A 20,274-nucleotide genomic window follows, 5' to 3' on the forward strand; every position below is an offset into this window, starting at 1 on the left:
TGTAATGCTCTCATGCTGCTGCAATGGGGGGTCTCGCCGTCTCGCTCTCTCTCGGTTGTTGCGCTCAGGGAAAAAATTTCCGACCGGAAAATCCGGATTTCGGAAAAAAATTCCTTTTCCGGTACTATCCGGAAACTATTTTCCGGCAAAATTTCGAATTTTTCGGTTTCAAAATTCAAAAATTCAAAAAAAATCATAAAAAACGAAAACCGGATTTTCCGACCGGATTTCATTGCTTTCCGGTCGGAAAACATTGTTTTAGCAATGTAAAAAAATATTTTGGTATATATGGTATTGCAAAGGAACTATTACACATGTATATATAATTTAAACACGAAATATCCATTCAAAATCTGTAAAAACAATATATCCCTCACATGACTAAACACATATAGATCCGTATATGAAATAGAAATGTAAACTCTTAATAAGTATCCCTTACATGACTAAACACACATAGATTCCGTAAAAATAATATATTCCTCACATGACTATTACACATGTTGGGTTTATTTAGCAAAACATGTCCTATATATGATCAGCTTGTATAACTTGGACGATGGACTTGATATTGTATTATTGCAATGAACCTATGGCTTGTATGACTAGGACAATGGACTTGGTATTGCATTATATTGGATTTAGATTGTGTGTCTTGTATGGACAATTGGACATACATGTTTTAGGTGAATCCTATTAATATTTGGTGTGTGAAATATTTATTATGCTTTGTGAACTGTTATATATGCAAAATTAGACGAAGTGCTGTAAAATTTTTAATTTTTCCTCACTGATTTTACAATTTCCGATCACCACCAACATTTTCCGGTCGGAAAACACCGAAATCCGGTCGGAAAACATTGAAATCCGGTCGAAAAATGTCGAAAACCGAAATTTGAATTTCAAATCGTTTTCCGATCGGAAAATTCCGGAATTCCGGAAATTTTTCGTTACCGGCCAATACCGGAAAACCGGTTTCCGATGAAAAATTGAACCCTGGTTGCGCTTCAGTAGTGTGCTGGATCCAATCATCCAAGGATAGAACGAAGATCAGACTTTCCTACCTCAGCTATGTTCCGTGGACTCTATTCTTTTCTCCTTCAAAGGTTGTTCCGTTAATCCTCTCCATAAGGGGATCAAAAGAGATTGGAGAATATTTTAACTTGCAGAGGAATTAATTTCTTCCAACCCCTCCAATCCCCTTCAGACCGAATAAACCCTCATGGATCAGAAACTTTAAATCCTTATGCATTTTGCAAATCCATATTCATTTTGATCTTATGTGCTCTGTATGTGTCATTCAGTTCATTTTTCTTTGTTTTACAGAAAAATAAGGAGCATGTATTTCCGACCGGAGGTGACAGCAAGTGCAAGGTTGTCCAATCAACTCGAAAAGCCACGCCGACATGAACAAGGCAGATTGAACCAGCACATTGTTGAGAAAATTGCATTCTCCCTTTAGTAATTAGTATGGATACCTTTTGTTATCAATATCTGAAGACAGATCTTATCTAGATCGTTGTATGAAAAATGACGTATATGCTTGACTACACCTATATAGTAAGCAACCAATCATAACTGTGATCCACACCAAACACTGGTAATTTTCAGATGATGGAAGCAGAAAATATTCCAGCATGTCTATACATCAATCATTACAAAGTAATGGAGGAGATTAAGAAGTCATTAAAGAATTCTACATCCCATGAGCCATGAGATGATGAAATTGCTAAAATATATCAAGCATAAATGTCCACCAAACAATGATATCGTTTATTATGCATAAAACACTCTTGGGATCGGATATACATTTTGCACACGTCCCAAGTATAGAGGAGTGGCAAGGAGGCAGGAAATCAAGCGATGACCAATAGTGAAGATCATGTTAGGACTGGACAGATGGAAATTTATTCAGAGATTGTTTGCTTTTCTATGTACACTGCAGTGTATAATGATTATACATATTGTCCCAAAATCCCTCATTCTTGATGAATATGACCAGTGCGGCAATCTGTATGATCTATAATCTGAATAAACTTCAGAACATAAACGTAACTATAGTAACAAGAAAAGGAAACTCTATGCTTAATATTTAATAAATAGGATAGGTAATCACCTTTTGCTGCCTAAGATGTCAGAAGCTTGTGTTTCCTGGACTGCTAATTTTCGTCCGGGGGTTGATTGGGTGGTAGTGTTTTCATGAGCGGTTTCAAGGAATCCATGATACCGGCAAAAGAGGGCCGTCTCCAGGGTTCTCTGTGAATACAAATAACACGATTCATCAAAACAACTTTCACTCTGTTTGGTTGGCTGTGGCTGGTGGCTGGTGCTGATTTGTTGTGAGAGAAAAGTACTGCTGTCTGGCTGGTACTGGTGGATGGTGCTGATTTGGTGTGAGAGAAACATACTGTTGGATGATTGCAGCCGAACAGAGTTTTTGATCATTGAGTTCTGAGAAGATAAATAACAGCAAGTATGTTACTAGATACCTGACCCAACATGACTCAATTAATGCTGCTACTTTTGGATCGATGCTACGTGGAATCTCAAGCCTTCGTCCCTTGAAACCAACAGCTGCTACCACCTACAAGTGAAGTTGTTTTATGAAAAAAACATAGAAAGTTTCATGATTCTCTCAATCAAGTATGTTTGAAGCTAGAAAACATCCTTTTTTTTTGCGAAACCTGGAAAACATCTGCGATGCATAAAACAAGATATGCAAACCTGAGCTGGATTTAAATTGCTCCAAGGCTGTTGCAATGTCATGAGCTCCCATAGGATAACACCAAAGCTGTAAACATCAGACTTCTCATTTGATGGCTCATCACGTAGAACTTCTGGTGCCATCCACTCAGGCTGCATAAGACACAGAAACATTTAACCACATGAATTTGATTAACCAAAATAAAACATATGAAACAGAAAAAAAAGACTCAAAACTTACTGTCCCTGCTGCAGTCTTAGAAGACAGAAAGGTGTTCGCCTTCAATCTGGAGAGACCAAAGTCACAGACCTGCAGTATTGCAAGGTTACTTTGGTTAAGCACCAACAGAAGATGTTACAGTAGACAGGCAGCCAAATGATTATATTAGAGAGCCAGCATCCTAATGGCTATAAAAAAAATAAAGTAAGCTTTATTGTAGTATATATATTTTTTATGTGATGAAACTTAATCATAATACCCCCCCCCCCCCCCGCGCTGAGACAACCGGACTATGATTATGGGCAAGAAGACTAGGAAATGAATGAGGAATCATCAGGTTTGAAATTTTATTACTACTGCAATGCCATTTTTAAGTAATTGAAGATAAGTGTTGTCCTACTGAAAGAAACAGGAAAAAAGAAGAAAAGGTTCATACTTTCACAGTGTACTTTTTGTCAACCAGCAGGTTCGGTGACTTTAGGTCCCGATGGACTATTGGAGGATTGCGCTTATGAAGATAATTCATCCCTTTCGCCTATACAAACAAGATGACAATAAAGAGCATTAAAAAATTGAGTGCCTTCAATTTCAATTGAAAGGTCAACTTCAGCTTTATGCAAATCATATATCAATTCAATATTGAAGAAAGTATCTATGGATTCACATGCTGTTTTTCATAGCCTGACATAGTGGCCCCACAGCCCAATATAGCCGATAGAGGCTAATTGCAGCGATGCAAGTACCGCTGCACAATTTTTGGTGCTGTAGTGGTAATACTACACACTTCCGCAGCACTTTGTGGTTGCTTACAGCATATCATATGTCAGAGCCTACATTTCAGGTTTCATATATGATCTTTTTGTTGCATATTCTAAGTTTCTAACCATCTTCCATTTTGAATTATTACTCAAGGACTTCAATATGCATAAAAATATTTTTACACATAAAAAACGAAATTGATAAACTAAACCATCTAACAAAGACCATGCAATATGGTTGTCATTATAAACCACATGTCTCCCAAGCATGCACAGTTCCACTGGATACTATTTACAAACAATTTTTTACCACGTCGAAAGCCATACTCAAGCGCCGGCGCTCATCCAGATTTTCCCGTGCACTATGCCTGTGTAAAAGCCTGTACAGGCTACCTCTGCACATAGAAAATAAACAGATTAAGTCCTGCACGCATGTGGCATATTTGATATTAGCAGTCAGAAAGTTAGACGCACCTTGATAGGTATTCGGTCACAATTGAAAGGTTAGGTGGTTGAGTAACAGCGCCCATAAGAAGAACAATGTTTGGAAGTCGCAAACTTCTCATAATTGCAACCTACAGAGGAGAGTTCCCAACACAGTAAATGGCAAACAAACATTGCATACTACATCAGTGTACAATTATTATTCTCAATGAGGCAACAGCTTAAGCATTCAATATTCAAAGAATACTCTAGACATTAATTTGGTCATATGTAGGGTATATCAATTTGTAACATAATCTATTTATACTGGGACACATTCAGAGCTGCAGAGATAACATGAAGTCCAAGGGGAATTATGCGATTGAAATGTACACAAGATACAGTACTTCCATTTCATACCTCTCAGAAACTCTTTGAGTCGCTCTGGGTGGAAGTCCTGCTCCATTAGAATCTTTACAGCAACATCCTGAGTTATATAAAAAAAAAGTAACCCTACCGATAGAATTCTTCCATCCTTGTTGGACTTGAAGTAATTTGGACATAGGCTTAGCAATGGATGGATAGTGAAGAAAATTAGGTTTTTGGTGTCCTGAATACTAAAATGATGGCTAAGCTAAGCAGCATAAACATCAGGAATATCAAGGTTTGTAGCTGAAAGCGAATATGGCACGGGAAATTAGTGGATTGATTAACAAAGGTACAGAGAGTACAATATATAGGCAAGGAGCGTCTAGGGTTTATAGAAATACCCAATCAACAGAGATCCTTGCCTAATCTAAATCAATCACCACAAAACCCAAAAGGGGGGGCAACCCTAGCCGCACGGCTGGGTGCCACGGCCCAAAGGCCAGCCCACTAATCACCTTGCTAACACGCCCTCGCAGTCTGAACATCAGCCACTCTGCACATTCAGACTGGACCTAAACTCCGTGAAAACTGAAGGCCTTTGGTGAAGATATCTGCATATTGCGACGAAGTCGGGACTTGAAGAACACAAAGATACCAATGGAAACCCGCTCCCGGACGAAGTGTAGATCAATCTCGATGTGCTTGGTACGTTGATGCTGGACAGGGTTGGAGGACATGTATACTGCGCTGATGTTATCACAATACACCAGCGTAGAGCGGCGAAGAGGAGCGTGAAGCTCCTGTAGAAGTTGGCGTAGCCATGAAGCCTCGGCAACACCATTGGCCACAGCGCGATACTCAGCTTCAGCACTGGATCTTGAGACGGTGTTCTGACGCTTGGAGGACCGGGAGATGAGATTGTCCCCGAGGAACACAGCATAGCCCGAGGTGGACTTGCGCGTATCCGGACAGCCAGCCCAATCAGCATCAGTGTACACCACAAGGTCAGTAGATGTAGACGGTCGCAGCAGAAGGCCAAGATGTAGAGTGCCCTGAACATAGCGCAGAATGCGCTTCAGAGCCGCCAGATGAGGTACACGGTGATCATGCATGTGCAAGCAAACCTGCTGAACAGCATAGGCGATATCAGGCCTCGTGAAGGTCAGGTACTGTACAAGACTGCGGAAATCAGTAGCATCGGCCACGGGCGCACCATTAGCAGCGGCGACCTTAGGGTTGGTGTCAACCGGAGTAGAGCACGGCTTGCAGTCTGTCATCCCAGCACGATCCAGAATATCCATCATGTATTGCCGCTGCGAGAGAAGTAGACCATCGCCACAATGCTGAACTTGCATACCGAGGAAGTGATGCAATTCACCAAGATACTTCATGGCGAATTCCCACTGAAGAGCTGAGATGATCCACCGAAGAAGAGTTGGAGAGGAAGCTGTGAGGACGATATCATCCACATAGAGCAGCAAATAAGCAATGTCTGAACCCTGCCGATAGACAAATAGAGACGTGTCTGTCTTGGCTTCAACGAAACCCAAGGAGAGAAAGAAGGTGGCAAACCGACTGTACCAAGCACGAGGGACCTGCTTCAACCCATACAAGGACTTGTTGAGGCAACAAACAAAGTCCGGATGGGTGGGATCCTCAAAACCAGAAGGCTGGGCGCAATAAACTGTCTTCGATAAGGTGCCATGCAAGAAGGCGTTCTTCACATCCAACTGATGAATGGGCCAGCGACGAGAGAGTGCCAGATAAAGAACTGTCCGGATAGTAGCAGGCTTCACGACTGGACTGAAAGTCTCTGCAAAGTCCACACCTGGGCGCTGGGTGAATCCTCGGAGGACCCAGCGGGCCTTATAACGTTCGAGAGTCCCGTCGGCGTTGAACTTATGCTTGAAAATCCACTTCCCAGTGACGACATTGGCTCGCGGAGGGCGAGGTACAAGATCCCAGGTGTGGTTCTCCAGTAGGGCATTATGTTCTTCCACCATAGCTACTCGCCAATTGGGATCGGCCAGAGCACTACGGTAGGTCTTCGGGACGGCGGAGAGTGGTGTGGCGTGGTAGAGGGCCGGCACTCGAAAGCCATTCTTGGCTCTCATAGACATGGCATGCTGGTTGGAGACTGGAGGAACCGCCACAACACCCTTGGGCAATGGGACGGCTGGAGCAGCAGCCGTGCTGCTCGGCAACGCCGCACTGGAGAAAGGTGCAGGTGGTGTCGGAGTCGGCGGTGGGAGTGGCCGACGGGTGTACACCTGTGTGATGACACGGCCGGCGGCGCGTCCAGGGGCGGGAATCCTGGCAATGGGCCGCCGCGCGACGACGGGGAAGCCGCAGAGGATGTCCAGGCCGCGCGGAGCGCTGGCGGGACATAGCAGCGTGTGGTCGTTGACGAGGGCGAGAGCTCCGTGGCCGCACGTGGCGCGGGACGGGGCGACGTCGTGGCCCCACGTGGCGCAGAGGCGGGCGTCGTGCCTCCTGGAGTGCGCAGCACGGGAGGGACGTAGAGTCCGGCCGGCGCTCGTGTCGAGGAGTCGTCGGAGGGCGCCGGGGGCACCCCGGGCGCAGTCGCAGAGGGACTGGCGGGGGCACCAGAGGAGGCGGCGCCAGTGGGAAGACCTGCAGGCAAAACCTTGTGCAACGGTCCAATAGGAACGGGCACAACATCAGTAGTATCAAGAAACTCAGGCTCCTCGGTGGGCCGAGGGCCATCGCGCTCAGCGAAAGGAAAGGCAGTTTCATCAAAGATGTGCCTAGAAACGATGACTCTATTGGAAGAGAGGTCAAGGCAGCGGTATCCTTTATGGTGAGCGGAATAACCCAGGAAGACGCAGAGAGTAAAGCGAGGGGCGAGTTTGTGGGGAACTGTGGCAGACAGGTTGGGATAACATTTGCAGCCGAAGACATGAAGGTGATCATACGCTGGAGGTGTGCCAAAAAGGTCGAGGTGTGGCGTGGAGAACTCTAAGGTCTTGGTCGGCAAGATGTTAACCAGAACGGTCACCGTAGAGAGGGCCTCAACCTAGTAGGAGGGAGGCATGGAGGCCTGAAACAGTAGAGAGCGAACAACATTATTGATAGAGCGAATAATGCGTTCAACTTTACCGTTTTGAGGTGAGGTGTAAGGGCAAGACATGCGTAAATGGATGCCCTAGTGAGGAAGAAGGTCCGAGCGCTGGAGTTATCGAACTCCTTCCCGTTGTCGCACTAGATAGCCTTGGCAGTGGCGCCAAACTGAGTGGAGGCGTAGGCGATGAAGTTTGTGAGCGTGCTGTAAGTATCAGACTTGAGGCGCAGAGGAAAAGTCCACAGATAGGGAGTGCAATCATCAAGTATGACCAAATAATATTTATAACCTGAGACATTGACAACTGGAGATGTCCACAGATCACAATGGATGAGATCAAACTTGCTAGACACATGAGACACTGAAGTATGAAAGGGCAAACGAACATGTCGTCCTAACTGACAAGCATGACATAAGTCTGAATAATCCTCTATCTGACAAGAGATACTAGAAGCAAGCTTCGACAGGGCTTCATGACCAGGGTGGCCGAGGCGCCGGTGCCAAAGTGGGGAGGCGGTCTTGGCGACAAGGGAGTGCGCTGGAGGGAGGCGTAGAGGGTACAGCGGCCCAGAGCTGTTGCACCTGACTATCTCGTCCCGAGTTTGCAGGTCCTTCACAGAACAACCAGCAGGGTCAAACTCAACAGAACAATTGTTATCAGTGGTAAACTGGCGAACAAAAATAAGATTCTTAATAATGTGTGGAGACACAAGAACATTATTAAGACGAAGAGAGGAAGACAATGCAGCCGAGCCAGTGGAAGTGACAGGGAGCAAAGCGCCATTACCGACAACAATGGATGAAGGAGCGGGATACCGCTGGGAACAGGCATGTGAATGATTATGGGGAGAGGAGGTCATGTGGGAGGTGGCACCTGAGTTGAAGTACCAGTCACCAGTAAAAGGCTGATTCAGCGACGCCGTGCTGAAGGCGGAGGCCAGCGACTGCTGGTCCCAAGACGGGAGGCCGGCCATGAGATTGTACAGCCCTGGTGCTGTCCAGGAGCCGCCCCCATCAACAGGCTGCTGCTGTGCGACGAAGGCCTGCTGAGGCGGGCGAGGCTGCTGCATGGGCGGCACTGGAGGGCGAGGACCAGGCCAGATCTAGATGGTCCCCATCCAAGGGTTGAAGAAGGTCGGCCACGAGGCCCCGGAGGGGGCTGTGGTTTGGGCGCCGGGTGCAGGCTGAGAGGATCCAGCCTGCTGCTGCTGGGCGCTAGTGTTGGGGCGCTGGCCGCTCCCGCCAGCACCAAGACCTCCGCCACCGCCTCGGCCATTGCCGCCGCGCTTGCTGCGGCGGCTGTTGTGGCCTTTGGAGCCGGTGTTGGCGCCCCAGAACCGAAGCCGGTGCCGGCGCCCCTGGAACTGGAGCCGGCTTGTGGAGGAGGGGCCGCGGTCCTGTGGAGGCGGCGAGGGTGGCAGCCGGCGAGGGCTGCCGGTTCTCCAGGGTGATCTCCTCAAGGATGAGGTCATCGCGAGCCTCCAGGAAGGAGGGAAAGGGCCGACTGCGCCAAAGGAGGGCCCCAACGTGGGCGAAGTTGTTGTTGAGGCCGCGGAACACGTTGAGGACGAGAGTGCGGTCGGTGATGACTTCGCCGAGGGCCCCAAGATCGTCGGCCATCTTCTTCAGGCGGCGACAGTACTCGGAGATGGAGAGGTCGCCTTGGACGAAGTTGCGAAACCTCGTCTCCAACTGGATGGCGCGAGCCTCCCTGTTCCCGAGGAACTGAGACTCGATGGCGAGCCAGGCATCTCTGGCGGTCGAGCCCTGAGAAAAGATGGCTTCAGCGAGGGTGCCGAGGATCCAAGACTTCACCACGCTGTCCATCCGGCCCCAATCCGGAGAGAGGACTGGTGCATCGAGGTGGATGTGATCCTGGAGGGAGAACTTGCCGAGGGTCAGCAAGAACTGATCACGCCAGGGACTGAAGTTGCCGGAGTCGACGTCGAGGACGAACGGGATGAGGCTGCGGATGTTGTGGATGGCGACCGCCTGGGCATGCAGATTCAAGAGGGCAGCAGCCTCCTGAAGGAGCATGGCGATGTGGAGGTCCATAGGCACACCATGGGGACCCGACCCAGAAGAGCCTGGCGGGGCTAGGGCGGCCGCGGCGGCCGCTCGTTCCTGGGCAGCAAGCACCCGGGCAGCGTCGAGGGCTTTGGCGGCGGCCGCGGCCGCGGCGTCGGCATCAGCCTTGGCAGCCCGCGCCATGGTGGCGTCGTGGGCGTCCTGGCGCTCCTTGGCGAGGCGTGTCGCCTCGGCAGTAGCGGCCTCCGTTGCCTCCTTGTCCGCGAGGATCTGGAGGGCGCCGGTGAGGGCAGGGCCAGTGACGGCAGAGGGGGAGGATGGCGGGGTGCCAACCATTGGCGCTGCGCGGCAGGGGAGCCGGCGCGCAGTGAGGGTGGGCGCGCGCGACGGGAAGTCGGCGCGCGGGCGCGGCGCGGCGAGGGGCCGGCGCGCGGGCGCGGCGCGGCGAGGGGCCGGCGCGCTAGGGCAACGGAAGAGAAATCCGAGGGGAAACCCGGACTCTTGATACCATGAAAGCGAATATGGCACGGGAAATTAGTGGATTGATTAACAAAGGTACAGAAAGTACAATATATAGGCAAGGAGAGTCTAGGGTTTATAGAAATACCCAATCAACAGAGATCCTTGCCTAATCTAAATCAATCACCACAAAACCCAAAAGGGGAGGCAACCCTAGCCGCACGGCTGGGTGCCACGGCCCAAAGGCCAGCCCACTAATCACCTTGCTAACAGTAGCTAACATAATTAACATGTTCTAGTTCTAGATAAAATACTGTGTTTATGTCTCTACAGGGATATAGAGAATATCCGCTAAACCCAACTGCAAAAAAAAAATGCTTGTGATAAATGATAAAAATACATACCGAGCCATTCCAATCTGCACGATGCACAGTATCAAAAGAACCTGGAAGTTTTCCTCATTAGATTAAAATACAAAAACATTTAAGATTTTAATAAAGAGGACCCTGTACATGTTTTTGAATTTCAATGCATGCCCTTGTAGGTCTACAGAACTTGAAACCCTTAACTCAGAGAAACTATTTAATTTTGGCCAAAAGAGTTAACATAATATAAAAGAAAACTGCATGATATTATACTTGAACAAGGAGCATAAAGCCTAAGTACAACCTGTAAGTACATAATTTCTGAGGAAACACACCTGCACCAATTTTTTCTTTCAAAACAAGCTCGCTCCATGGGATAATCAAGTCTTCTATGTCAAGAGACATATCACTAAAGGGATCACTTAGTCCAGACCGAGTATCCTCTGGGAAACTGAAAATGTGTTTAATATACTCAACTTTGGATGATGAAAAAATAAACCTTTCCTTTTAGACAGAAATCTTAGCTGCAAACCTCCTTTGCATTATAAAATTTTCATCTTGACAACCGAGTTGAGCACCAGCCTTAAGATGAGGAAAGGTAGCTTGGCAATCACTGTTTGTTCCATGTGATGAGTTTAGACCTATATTTGATCCCACAGCCTCATCTAAGTCGATAACTGTTCCTAAAATAATAAAACACATATCAGATGATACCAACTGCTGGATCACTGAACATGAGATTTAGTGCTTGACAATCGAGGAAATATTGCTTGGCCATCGACTTGAAATTGTCAGCAATGTCAACTGAGTTATGTTTCGGTGGCCGCAATGGCGAAGAAACCGAGATGGATGATAGTCCGTTCAAGAGGGAGTCAGGTTCAGATAAGAATCCTGGGTTCCCTATCAAATCAATTAGATATTCCCTGTCATCAGGAAATAAATTAAAGAACTCATTATGCAGCATCTACATCTGTTCATAGCTGGAAGATAAACAGATTTAAACAATGAATAGATAATTTCAGTTTAAACATATTAACAGAATGTCCCTCTATATTTCTTTTTCTAGAATGCTTTGCCCACTATATTTTTGTATCGCCTTGCCATCAAAAGTTTAAAGAATTTAGAAAAGAGTATGATAATATCAGTGGACCAGCTTCATGCTTATGTATCTCTGCAAATTCAGTTCTAGGTGAGTGTGTGCATGTACCTGAGTGTGTTGTGTGTGTACTGTGCTTCACAAAATAAAAAGAAGAAAAAACTATCGGGGAGAGACATTATAAGTGTTATTTAGATCTATGAAGTATCACTATGTTTTAATGATTTCTGGATATTTGAGAAGTATCACTATGTGCACAAGAAGAGGATAACTCTCACTTAACAATTTTGTATCCTCATCTTTGTAATGATCCAAATGTAATAAAGAGTACAGCTCATTTTGTCAAGGTAGGAAACCTGTCATGACCAAAGCGCACCAAGCAAGAAGCAGCAGCAGTAGCTTTGCAGTACCTGCATCCCTTCACAATGCGACAAGGAAGATTGATGGAGTCCGCCAGTGTCTTTTTGTTTATATTCCAAATATAAAAAGACAGGATCAATGTAAGAAAACAGAATAGAAAAGAATATGGTGATGAAAAATGAAATGGTGAACTATACAAAAGGATACAGGGTACTTCAGGGTGGGCATCTTATAATCTCTTATAAAAGTATAAATATAATTTGGTTAACAATAACGATATGAGCTTTTCCTGAGAGAACAAGAATATCACACAAGATCTGTTTAAAATCTTAAGGAAAAGGAATAACTGCAACTCCATCGCAGAAAAGAACAATTTTCTCCTAATATCCCAGGAACAATAGCAAGTGGAGATGAAGAATGTAACGGCATGTCACCATTATTGAGCACATAATGTAAAAGCAAAATACAAGATTACCTGATATATAAAAACAAAAACAAAAAAAAGATCACCTTGAACAGTAACGTGTGATGGCAGCAAAAGCCAATCGATAACTTTCCAATTGGAAGGACAACAGACCCAGAGCTAATCTTCAGGAACCCAACAGTCTCTCTCCAGCGGGGACCCAACTCGTGTTCCTCAGTAGCTGCTACTGATCCCCTTCAACAGAAATATGCGCGTAAGATAGACAAGCTAGTGTACCAAATGAGACGGGCAGTTGCAGTACTAACCCCATCTTTGCGGACACGACGCCAGCGAGTCGAGTGGCGATCTCCTTGGAGTCGGCGGCACGATTCCGAGAAACATCAATCGCCATGCTTATCAGCTGCCTGAGCTCATAGTCAGCCACTTTGTCTACGATGACGGCCTCAATGGCAGTGTCGTTGGGATTGACAGCCTTGAGGGACTCGATGGAGGGGACGCGGCCGCCGTCGTGCACGTCGTTGCAGAGTGTCCACACGAAGGGATCCATCCCCTGGATGAGGTAGAAGCCGTCCGGGACCTTGTCGTAGTAGGACAAGCTGCCATTGACCTGCGCACGACGCGGTGGTGGGTCGGGTCACTCGGGCATTCCCCCACATTTCCGGCGGCGACGGTTAACTGATGGAAGAGAGGGAGAGGCGTGCAGACCCAGAAGCGGTGGGCGAGCGATTGGGGCGACGCGACATTGATCTGCAGCAAGTATATTTATTTATAGAAAAAGTTCAATTTACTCTATTTGATGTAGCTAAAGTCAAAATAATCCCCTGAACTATACGTAATTTGATTCAATTTACCTCCTAAACTATACAATTTAATTCATTTTACTTTATAATATAATTTATTTTTTTTATTTTTTTATACACATGTTGAATTTTAATTTCAAATTTTGTAGGATAGCAGTGGATATCACAATGCATATTAAAAAAATTGTTATAATTTTTCATCGTTATTTTTTATATAATTTTGAACTCTATAAGCAGTTTATTATTAAATATTCTAATCTATCAAAATAATAATAAAAAATAGCATCTCATGTGTTATGATGTTGTAGCGAAAATGGCATCTCATGCCATATTTTAATATAATATTTTTGTGATTGATATAGACAACACAATACTTGGACTAATATGATTGTTAAGATGACTATTCTCAGGCTTTTAGGTTCAAGTGATGACAAAGAGAAGATAGACGTAGCTAGGTCCGAAGGGCCGCCCTTACGGTGCAATGAACTTGGCACCGGATTAACTGACGTTGGGTGTTTTACACTCACCGGTGTAATGGACTTGGAGGCCGAAGAAACAACAGGAGTTTTACCGGCACCGGTTATACCGACGATCAAGGCAAAGTGAGCGTCGGTGCAGTTGTCCAGAGACTCCATTTTTCGGGGGCTTTCTGAGCTTGCACTCACCGGTTAAACCGACGATAATTTCAAGAGCGTCGGTGCAATTGATCAAGTAACCGTTGGAGCAGTAACAGCTAGTTGATGGGAAAATACACTCACCGGTTAAACCGGTGATGACAAAAACTGAGCGTCGGATCAACCGGTGTTAAGGGATTTCATCAGCCTTTTCCTAACGGCTAGTTTGGAGGGTTGGGCTATATATATGCCACCCCACGCCTCATTTGTGAGTGCTGGAGACTAAGGAAATATAAAACACTTGAAGAACACCTCCAACCACCATAAAACTCCATAAATGTACAACTTTTTTAGATACATTTTAGAAAAAATTTGTTCATGGGATATTATGAAAAGCATGGTTTTTTGCTGCACACATCATAAAAGATAATTTAGTTTCCATCACACCACAAAATATGGTTTGGTATGCAACACCTTACGCAGAATAAAAGAATCATTTTTAGATGAGTAAAACGATTGTAGGTGAGTGATGTCGGCACTTTTTTCTCTTCTACGTGCATGCAAAAATTCTATTCTATTTAGCAGACAATCTCTACTACTGATGGGTCAGCCCAATATAATTTGGAGGAAAAATTCATGTGCTTCAGGCGATGGAATGCAAAACCATCACCTGGAGTGATAGATAATCGCCCCACAAATTTCCCAACAATTTGATAGTGTTTTCAACAGTGGGTAAACTTACTGGGCAGGGACTCTAATGGGCCTAAAGCACACATTAGTTTGTAAATCAGCCCAGGCATCTTGACACATCCAATGGGCCAGGCCCAAATGCATGCTTCCTTTTTTTTTTTGAAACTAATGCATGCTTCCTTGGTGTTGAAACGTTTATTTGATCTCATCCAAATTGCAGGACAAAGGCCAGCATTTCCCTGTCTGATCGTCTCAAGCTTAAAAAATCTACGGTTTCGCATTTGAGAACGAAGAAAATGCATCGCTCCAGTGCCCAGTCGACCATGTCGTGCGCCGTACTCGAAAATTCAATCTCCGACCACCTCGATAACGAACTAACGATGTGACAGAAAAAAGTTTGGAAATATAAAGGAAGTCAAAAACCTATGCAGACACGTGATTAAGGATATATTTGGATGAATTAAAGTTGAATACTAAACTTTAACACATATTAGCACTTATACTTTTTTTTTTAAAAAAAATTGAATCTTGACTAAAGTTTAGCCTGTTCCATTAGCCCTCCTATTTAGATAAACTATGCTAAATTTTAGCACTTCTAGATATTAGCACTTGTATCCAAACAACCCTAATATTTTACACCTGCTGACATTACGATTGTCTTCACGTACACAAAGTTATCCAGCACATACGCATTTTTCAGGACTTTCCAAAAGTGGTTGTCCAGAAGATGTCGACGTACGAGGAAGTACGTCCCATTGAAAATGCGAAGGGTACGGCATTGCTAATTTTCTATGCTATGTTCACCGGCTTTTCGAATATGTGGATTGTGCAGTCACCAACCGTGTCGAACAGGGCTAGTACATCACTGCATTTTCGTTCAATGTGCTTTTTCTTTTTTCTTTTCCCCCTTTGGAAGGAATTTAGTCAACGTAGCAGACAAGCGCATCCCCGACAACGTAATCACGAGAAAGGGAAAAAAGGAAAACGCCCGAAAACATTGCCTCGTCAGAAAGGCATCGATCACCAAGAACTGCAAAAGGCACTGGCTTCACCGGCCACAAAACCATACCTCATTCAGAGCACCATTTCTGTTTGACCTAGGAGATCACAGCCTAAGTGTCTAACTGCCTGCAACTACAATGGCATGGGGTGAAGAACTCAGGCCCTGTTTAGTTGGTGAAAATTTTTCTATAATACTTGTCACATTGAATCTTCAGACACATGCATAGAGTATTAAATACAGTTAAAAAATTAGGTAATTACACAGTCTAACTGATTAGCATGAGATGAATCTTTTAAACCTAATTAGTCCGTAATTAAATATTATTTATTAAGTAACAACGAAATGTGCTACATTATCAAAATCCAAACTTTTTCACCAACTAAACAGGACCGGACAATTAAAGAACAAGCATTCCTAAGATCCTACCTCGCCTGCCAGCCGAGAGGCTGAATCAAGAGCACGTCATGCGGTTGGCAGCTCAACCGCTGGAGCTGCAACCTGCAACTGCACACTGTACAGGTGAGCTGACATTTTGTGATCCAACTTGTGCGGCATAAAAACACAAGTTGACAAATGCGAGCACGGCGACTTCTCAGTTTTGACCAAATAATGTGTGGATCTGCAGCAGATATCGTGGCATGGGGCTTCCCCTCTCGCTGCATGTGTTGCTGATAAAGTGACAGGGTTCCAGAAGTTGACTTCTTTCATGGCATAAAAATTGAAAGTAACACTTCTTTCATGGCAGCATCGCAATGCATCCGCGTGGGATGCTGGTTATTAGGCTCCTGTTCTTCAGGCTATCCAGAAGGGAAATGGAGAGAACACTTTTAATTATTTGCTCAGTAGAAGACATAAAAATACGACTGCTACCATTTTTCCAGAGCTGTGGACTAACCACTATCTTTGCAGATCATGAACTGGGCCAATCATATCCTTGCGACGCCGCAATGCGCGTTCAAAGCCAAACATCATATGATATTTGATGTCACTTTCATCAAGTCAAGATGATAAGTTTTTACCAAGTAGCTTGGCACGCTTGCGTTGACTTTCTGGTTATTCCTGAGCCGAAGGTGGTTACCAAAAAAAAAAAACTGATCAGAGGAAGAAAAAAAAAACTTGGCCATGCGAGAAGTAGCTGCTCCATGCAAATTTACACAAACAGAGTAGGCATCAATGAGTCTGAACATTCGCATAATGACCTGTATGCACCCATTATTATTGAGCTACAGAAAACGGGGAAAACAATGGAAGGGTCACTTTTATAACATACTGAACAACTGCAAAGCATCAACAGACAAAATCTCTAATCATGCATCACAGTGATTCTGACCAGTAAAATGAACAGTATGGCCCGAGAAGAAATTTGAAAAATCGGGTAGAAGAAAATCCATTCAAATCAAGTAGCCTTGTTCCAATTGGCTACGTGCAAAGGTTAGTCAACCAAAACAATGTGTCCCGCACGGTTGGTGTGAACATGATCGTGAGTATAATTGTCCGGTTCCGGTGCGGCCACAAGATTACAACAAGATACTGCAAAAGACGGGGCAAGTGGGCATTTTTTTTTGATCGAGGTAAAATGACATGGTGCCGCGTAACGATCCTGCTTGATGGTTGAGCAACCAGGTTGCCTCAGCGTGCACATGGTTTGACTTACATATATGGATCACCAATTTCACATTTGAATTAGATCAGGCCTTTCACATTGTAGTATAAACAACGATTAATAATTTTATCTGGTTTACATTACTATTAATTCTTTAAAACCAATTGTAGTTGCATGATGCATAGTACTTTTTTTTTAAAAAAAAAGTTGCATAGGAGGACTGAAATGGAAAGGGGATAACTATAAGTCCACACCAAATATAGTAGGCGAGCCACTGCCCAAGCGGCCGGGTCCATGCTCAACATGGATTGGACTCTTGATCACTCCTCGAGTGGCCTAATCCATCTTCTAATTAGTGGAATAGTGCCACTTTCCAACTGCAAGTACGCAATGGGATTATACAATCCGGAGTTGCTGATCGCAATCCCATGTAGAGGAAAGTCCAGCACTAATCTATTCAGTGTGCTCGGTGCTCAATGCGCACTGACCAAACGGCACCGCACCCTTCTCTGCTTTTATCTGCCGAGCCACGAGTGGCGTGGCATGGCATGGCGCACGAGCGTGCTGATGCTGTGCATCGCTCTCACTCACTGGTAGCTCGCAGCGGACGAGTGATAAGTATTCCCGGCCCTTGTCCGCTCCTGCTCGTCCGTCACTGATGACTGATGATCTTTGTCCACCACCAGCCGCAGTCTTATGCTGCCAGCTCTTCGCTTAAATTCACCAGCGTTTCAAGAATCCAAAGCTGGTGGTCACAGATCAACAAGGTTTAACTAAAATGGAGGCGGTGGTGGCGAGGATTCGTCTCGTGCTGGTGCTTTGCGTGGCGGCGGCGGCGGCGGCGGCGCTGATGGCTTCTCCGGGCGCCGCCGCCGGCGAGGGTGCGGCGGCGGCGGCAACGGCGCAGGAGCTGCGGCGAGGCTTCTCGGTGACCCACGACCAGTCCTACTCGCAGTTCCAGCCGGTGCTCGCCGACCCCACCGGCGCCTTCGCGCTCGGCTTCCTCCGCGTCAAGGCCACCATGCTGGACCTCGCCGTCCTCCACCTCCCGTCGGCCTTCCCGCTCTGGCGCGCGATCCCCGACCGCCCGGCGCCCTGGTCCGCGCCCGCCTCCCTCTCCTTCGACGGCGGCCTCGTCCTCACCGACCGCGCGGCCAGCAAGGTGCTCTGGTCCGCCGCCGCCGCCTCGCCCGGCGACCGCGCCGTCCTCCTCAACACGTCCAACCTCCAAATCCAGAGCACCAGTGCTGGCGTGGTGTGGCAGAGCTTCGACCACCCGTCGGACACCATCGTCCAGGGCCAGAACCTCACCACCGCGGCTGCGCTCTACACCCTCGACCGGCGCTTCGCGATGCGGCTGGGGAGCAACTACTTCGCGCTCTACATCGAGCCGCCGTCGCCGGGCGGCGTCGCCGCCGCCGCCATGTACTTGAAGCACACGGCGCTGCAGGCCAAGGCCCAGATCGTGGCCGGCGGCGGGCCGACCTACGCGCGTGTGGAGCCCGACGGCTTCCTCGCCATGTACCAGAAGGAGGGCCCGCCCGCCGACGTGCTCTCGTTCGACACCTTCAACCGCGGCGTCCGCGCCCTCCGCCGCATGACCCTGGAGCCCGACGGGAACCTCCGCGCCTACTACTGGGACGGCGCCCGGTGGGCCGCCGACTACACCTCCATCACCGAGGCCTGCGAGCTCCCCACCACCTGCGGCGCCTACAGCGTCTGCGCGCAGCCCCGCGGCGGGTGCGAGTGCCTGCTGGGGAACGCGACCGACGGTTCGGGCTGCGCCGCCGCCGCCGCCCCGGGCAGCCTGTGCGGCACCCCTGGCGGGGAGGTCGGCGGGCTGTACCGGGCGGTGCGGCGGCGGGGCGTGGAGCCGGCGAACAAGGAGCTCCTGGGGTTCGAGCGCGCGGCGTCGGCGGCGGACTGCGAGGCGCGGTGCGAGCGCAAGTGCAGCTGCTGGGGCGCGGTGTACAGCAACGGCACCGGGTACTGCTACCTCCTCGACTACCCGGCGCAGCTGCTGGTGGAGGGCGACGAGCGCAAGCTGGGCTACTTCAAGGTCAGGAGCCTCGAGGAGGAGGCGGCCGGACGCGGCGGCGGCGGCGGCGCGGGCGGGGTCAAGGCTGCGCTGCTCGCCGTCGGCGTCGCGGCTGTGGTCGGCGCGGCTGCGTTCGGGGCGTACAGGGCGTGGGACAGGAGGCGGCGGGCCGCCGCGGACGCGAGGCGGCAGCTGGGCGCCGTCGACGACGGGCTCTCGCCGGGGCCGTAGAAGAACCTCGGGTCCTTCAGCTCCGTCGAGCTCACCAGCTCCTTCCGGAGGTAGCCAGGTCTGGGAGATCCGACAGCCGAGATGGAAGCTGTCCGATAAGACTGTGCGGCCGCCGGGATCTCTCCGCCGTGAAGGGACACGACGCAGCCGGCCCGGCCAGACGCGCGGGTCGGCGAGAGCGGAGGCGGCTATCAGAGAGCGGAGGATGCAAGCAAAGGTGGAAGGCCCAACCGGAGGCGTGTAGCTATTTTACTGTCAACCGTGGAAGGATAGTTCGATTTTCCGACAGCAATTTTTTTTATAATTTTTTGTAATTTTTTTCTAAGAGAAATTTTGGAGATAGAAAATTTTTTGACGAGAAAAATTATAAATAAAAAATTTGAAAGACATAAATTGAGAAATTTTGTAAAGAGAAATTTGGCATTCAGAATAGAAAATTTTTTGCATCCGAAAAAAATACTTAGAATAAAAAAATTTACATCAAAATCAAAAAGAAAAAAGTTTGGGTAAAATTTTGGTCGGTAAAAAAAATTGTTAAATCAAAAAATAAAAAAACCTACCTCCCCGCCGACGCCGCCGGCCCGTCGGCGTTGCGCCGCGCCGCCCATCCCTCGCCGCATAGCGCAGGGAGCCGGATCCGGCGGCGGTGGCGGCGGGCGAGCGTGCAGCAGCCCACCGCGCCGCCCATCCCCCGCCGCACAGCGCAGAGAGCCGGATCCGGCGGCGGCGACGGCGGGCAAGCGCGCGGCGGCCCAGGGAGGCGGATCCGGCGTCGCCGCCGGCGAGGGAGTGCGCGGCGTCCCATGGAGGCAGTCCAACGATGGAGGCGGCGGCCGCCGCGGGGGAGGTGCGGCGGCTCCAGGGAGGAAGGGGAGCGGACTCAGGGGAGGGAAGGGAGCGCGGCTCCGGGGAGGAAGGGGAGCGGTGGCATCGGCAGGGAGGCGCGCCGGCAGCGGCACGGTCGGGATCCCGATCTGTAGAGAGAGTGGGAGGGAAAGGAAGAGGGAA

At 47.9% G+C, this 20,274-nt stretch overlaps 2 protein-coding genes across 2 annotated transcripts; one reads left to right on the forward strand and one right to left on the reverse strand.

Moving 5' to 3' along the window:
* Positions 1-1,604: 1,604 nt before the first annotated feature.
* Positions 1,605-14,716, reverse strand: LOC120654641 (serine/threonine-protein kinase CTR1-like). The gene is made up of 18 exons (XM_039932228.1): positions 14,663-14,716; positions 12,993-13,034; positions 12,593-12,894; positions 12,374-12,521; positions 11,860-11,963; positions 11,122-11,330; positions 10,940-11,090; positions 10,743-10,858; positions 10,447-10,487; positions 4,525-4,591; positions 4,156-4,258; positions 3,992-4,076; positions 3,360-3,458; positions 2,945-3,013; positions 2,725-2,856; positions 2,490-2,584; positions 2,117-2,256; positions 1,605-2,027 (listed from the first exon to the last, which is right to left on the reverse strand). Exons 1-17 carry the CDS (start codon positions 14,714-14,716, stop codon positions 2,160-2,162), a joined length of 1,914 nt encoding a protein of 637 aa, XP_039788162.1. The 3' UTR covers positions 1,605-2,027; positions 2,117-2,159.
* Positions 14,717-17,539: 2,823 nt separating this feature from the next.
* On the forward strand, positions 17,540-19,326 carry LOC120703405 (PAN domain-containing protein At5g03700-like). The gene has a single exon (XM_039987486.1). The coding sequence runs from the start codon at positions 17,776-17,778 to the stop codon at positions 19,264-19,266; it is 1,491 nt and encodes a 496-aa protein (XP_039843420.1). The 5' UTR covers positions 17,540-17,775; the 3' UTR covers positions 19,267-19,326.
* Positions 19,327-20,274: the final 948 nt, after the last annotated feature.

The sequence above is a fragment of the Panicum virgatum genome, chromosome 1K, assembly GCF_016808335.1.
Source record: "Panicum virgatum strain AP13 chromosome 1K, P.virgatum_v5, whole genome shotgun sequence".
In the NCBI taxonomy this organism is placed as follows: Eukaryota; Viridiplantae; Streptophyta; class Magnoliopsida; order Poales; family Poaceae; genus Panicum; species Panicum virgatum.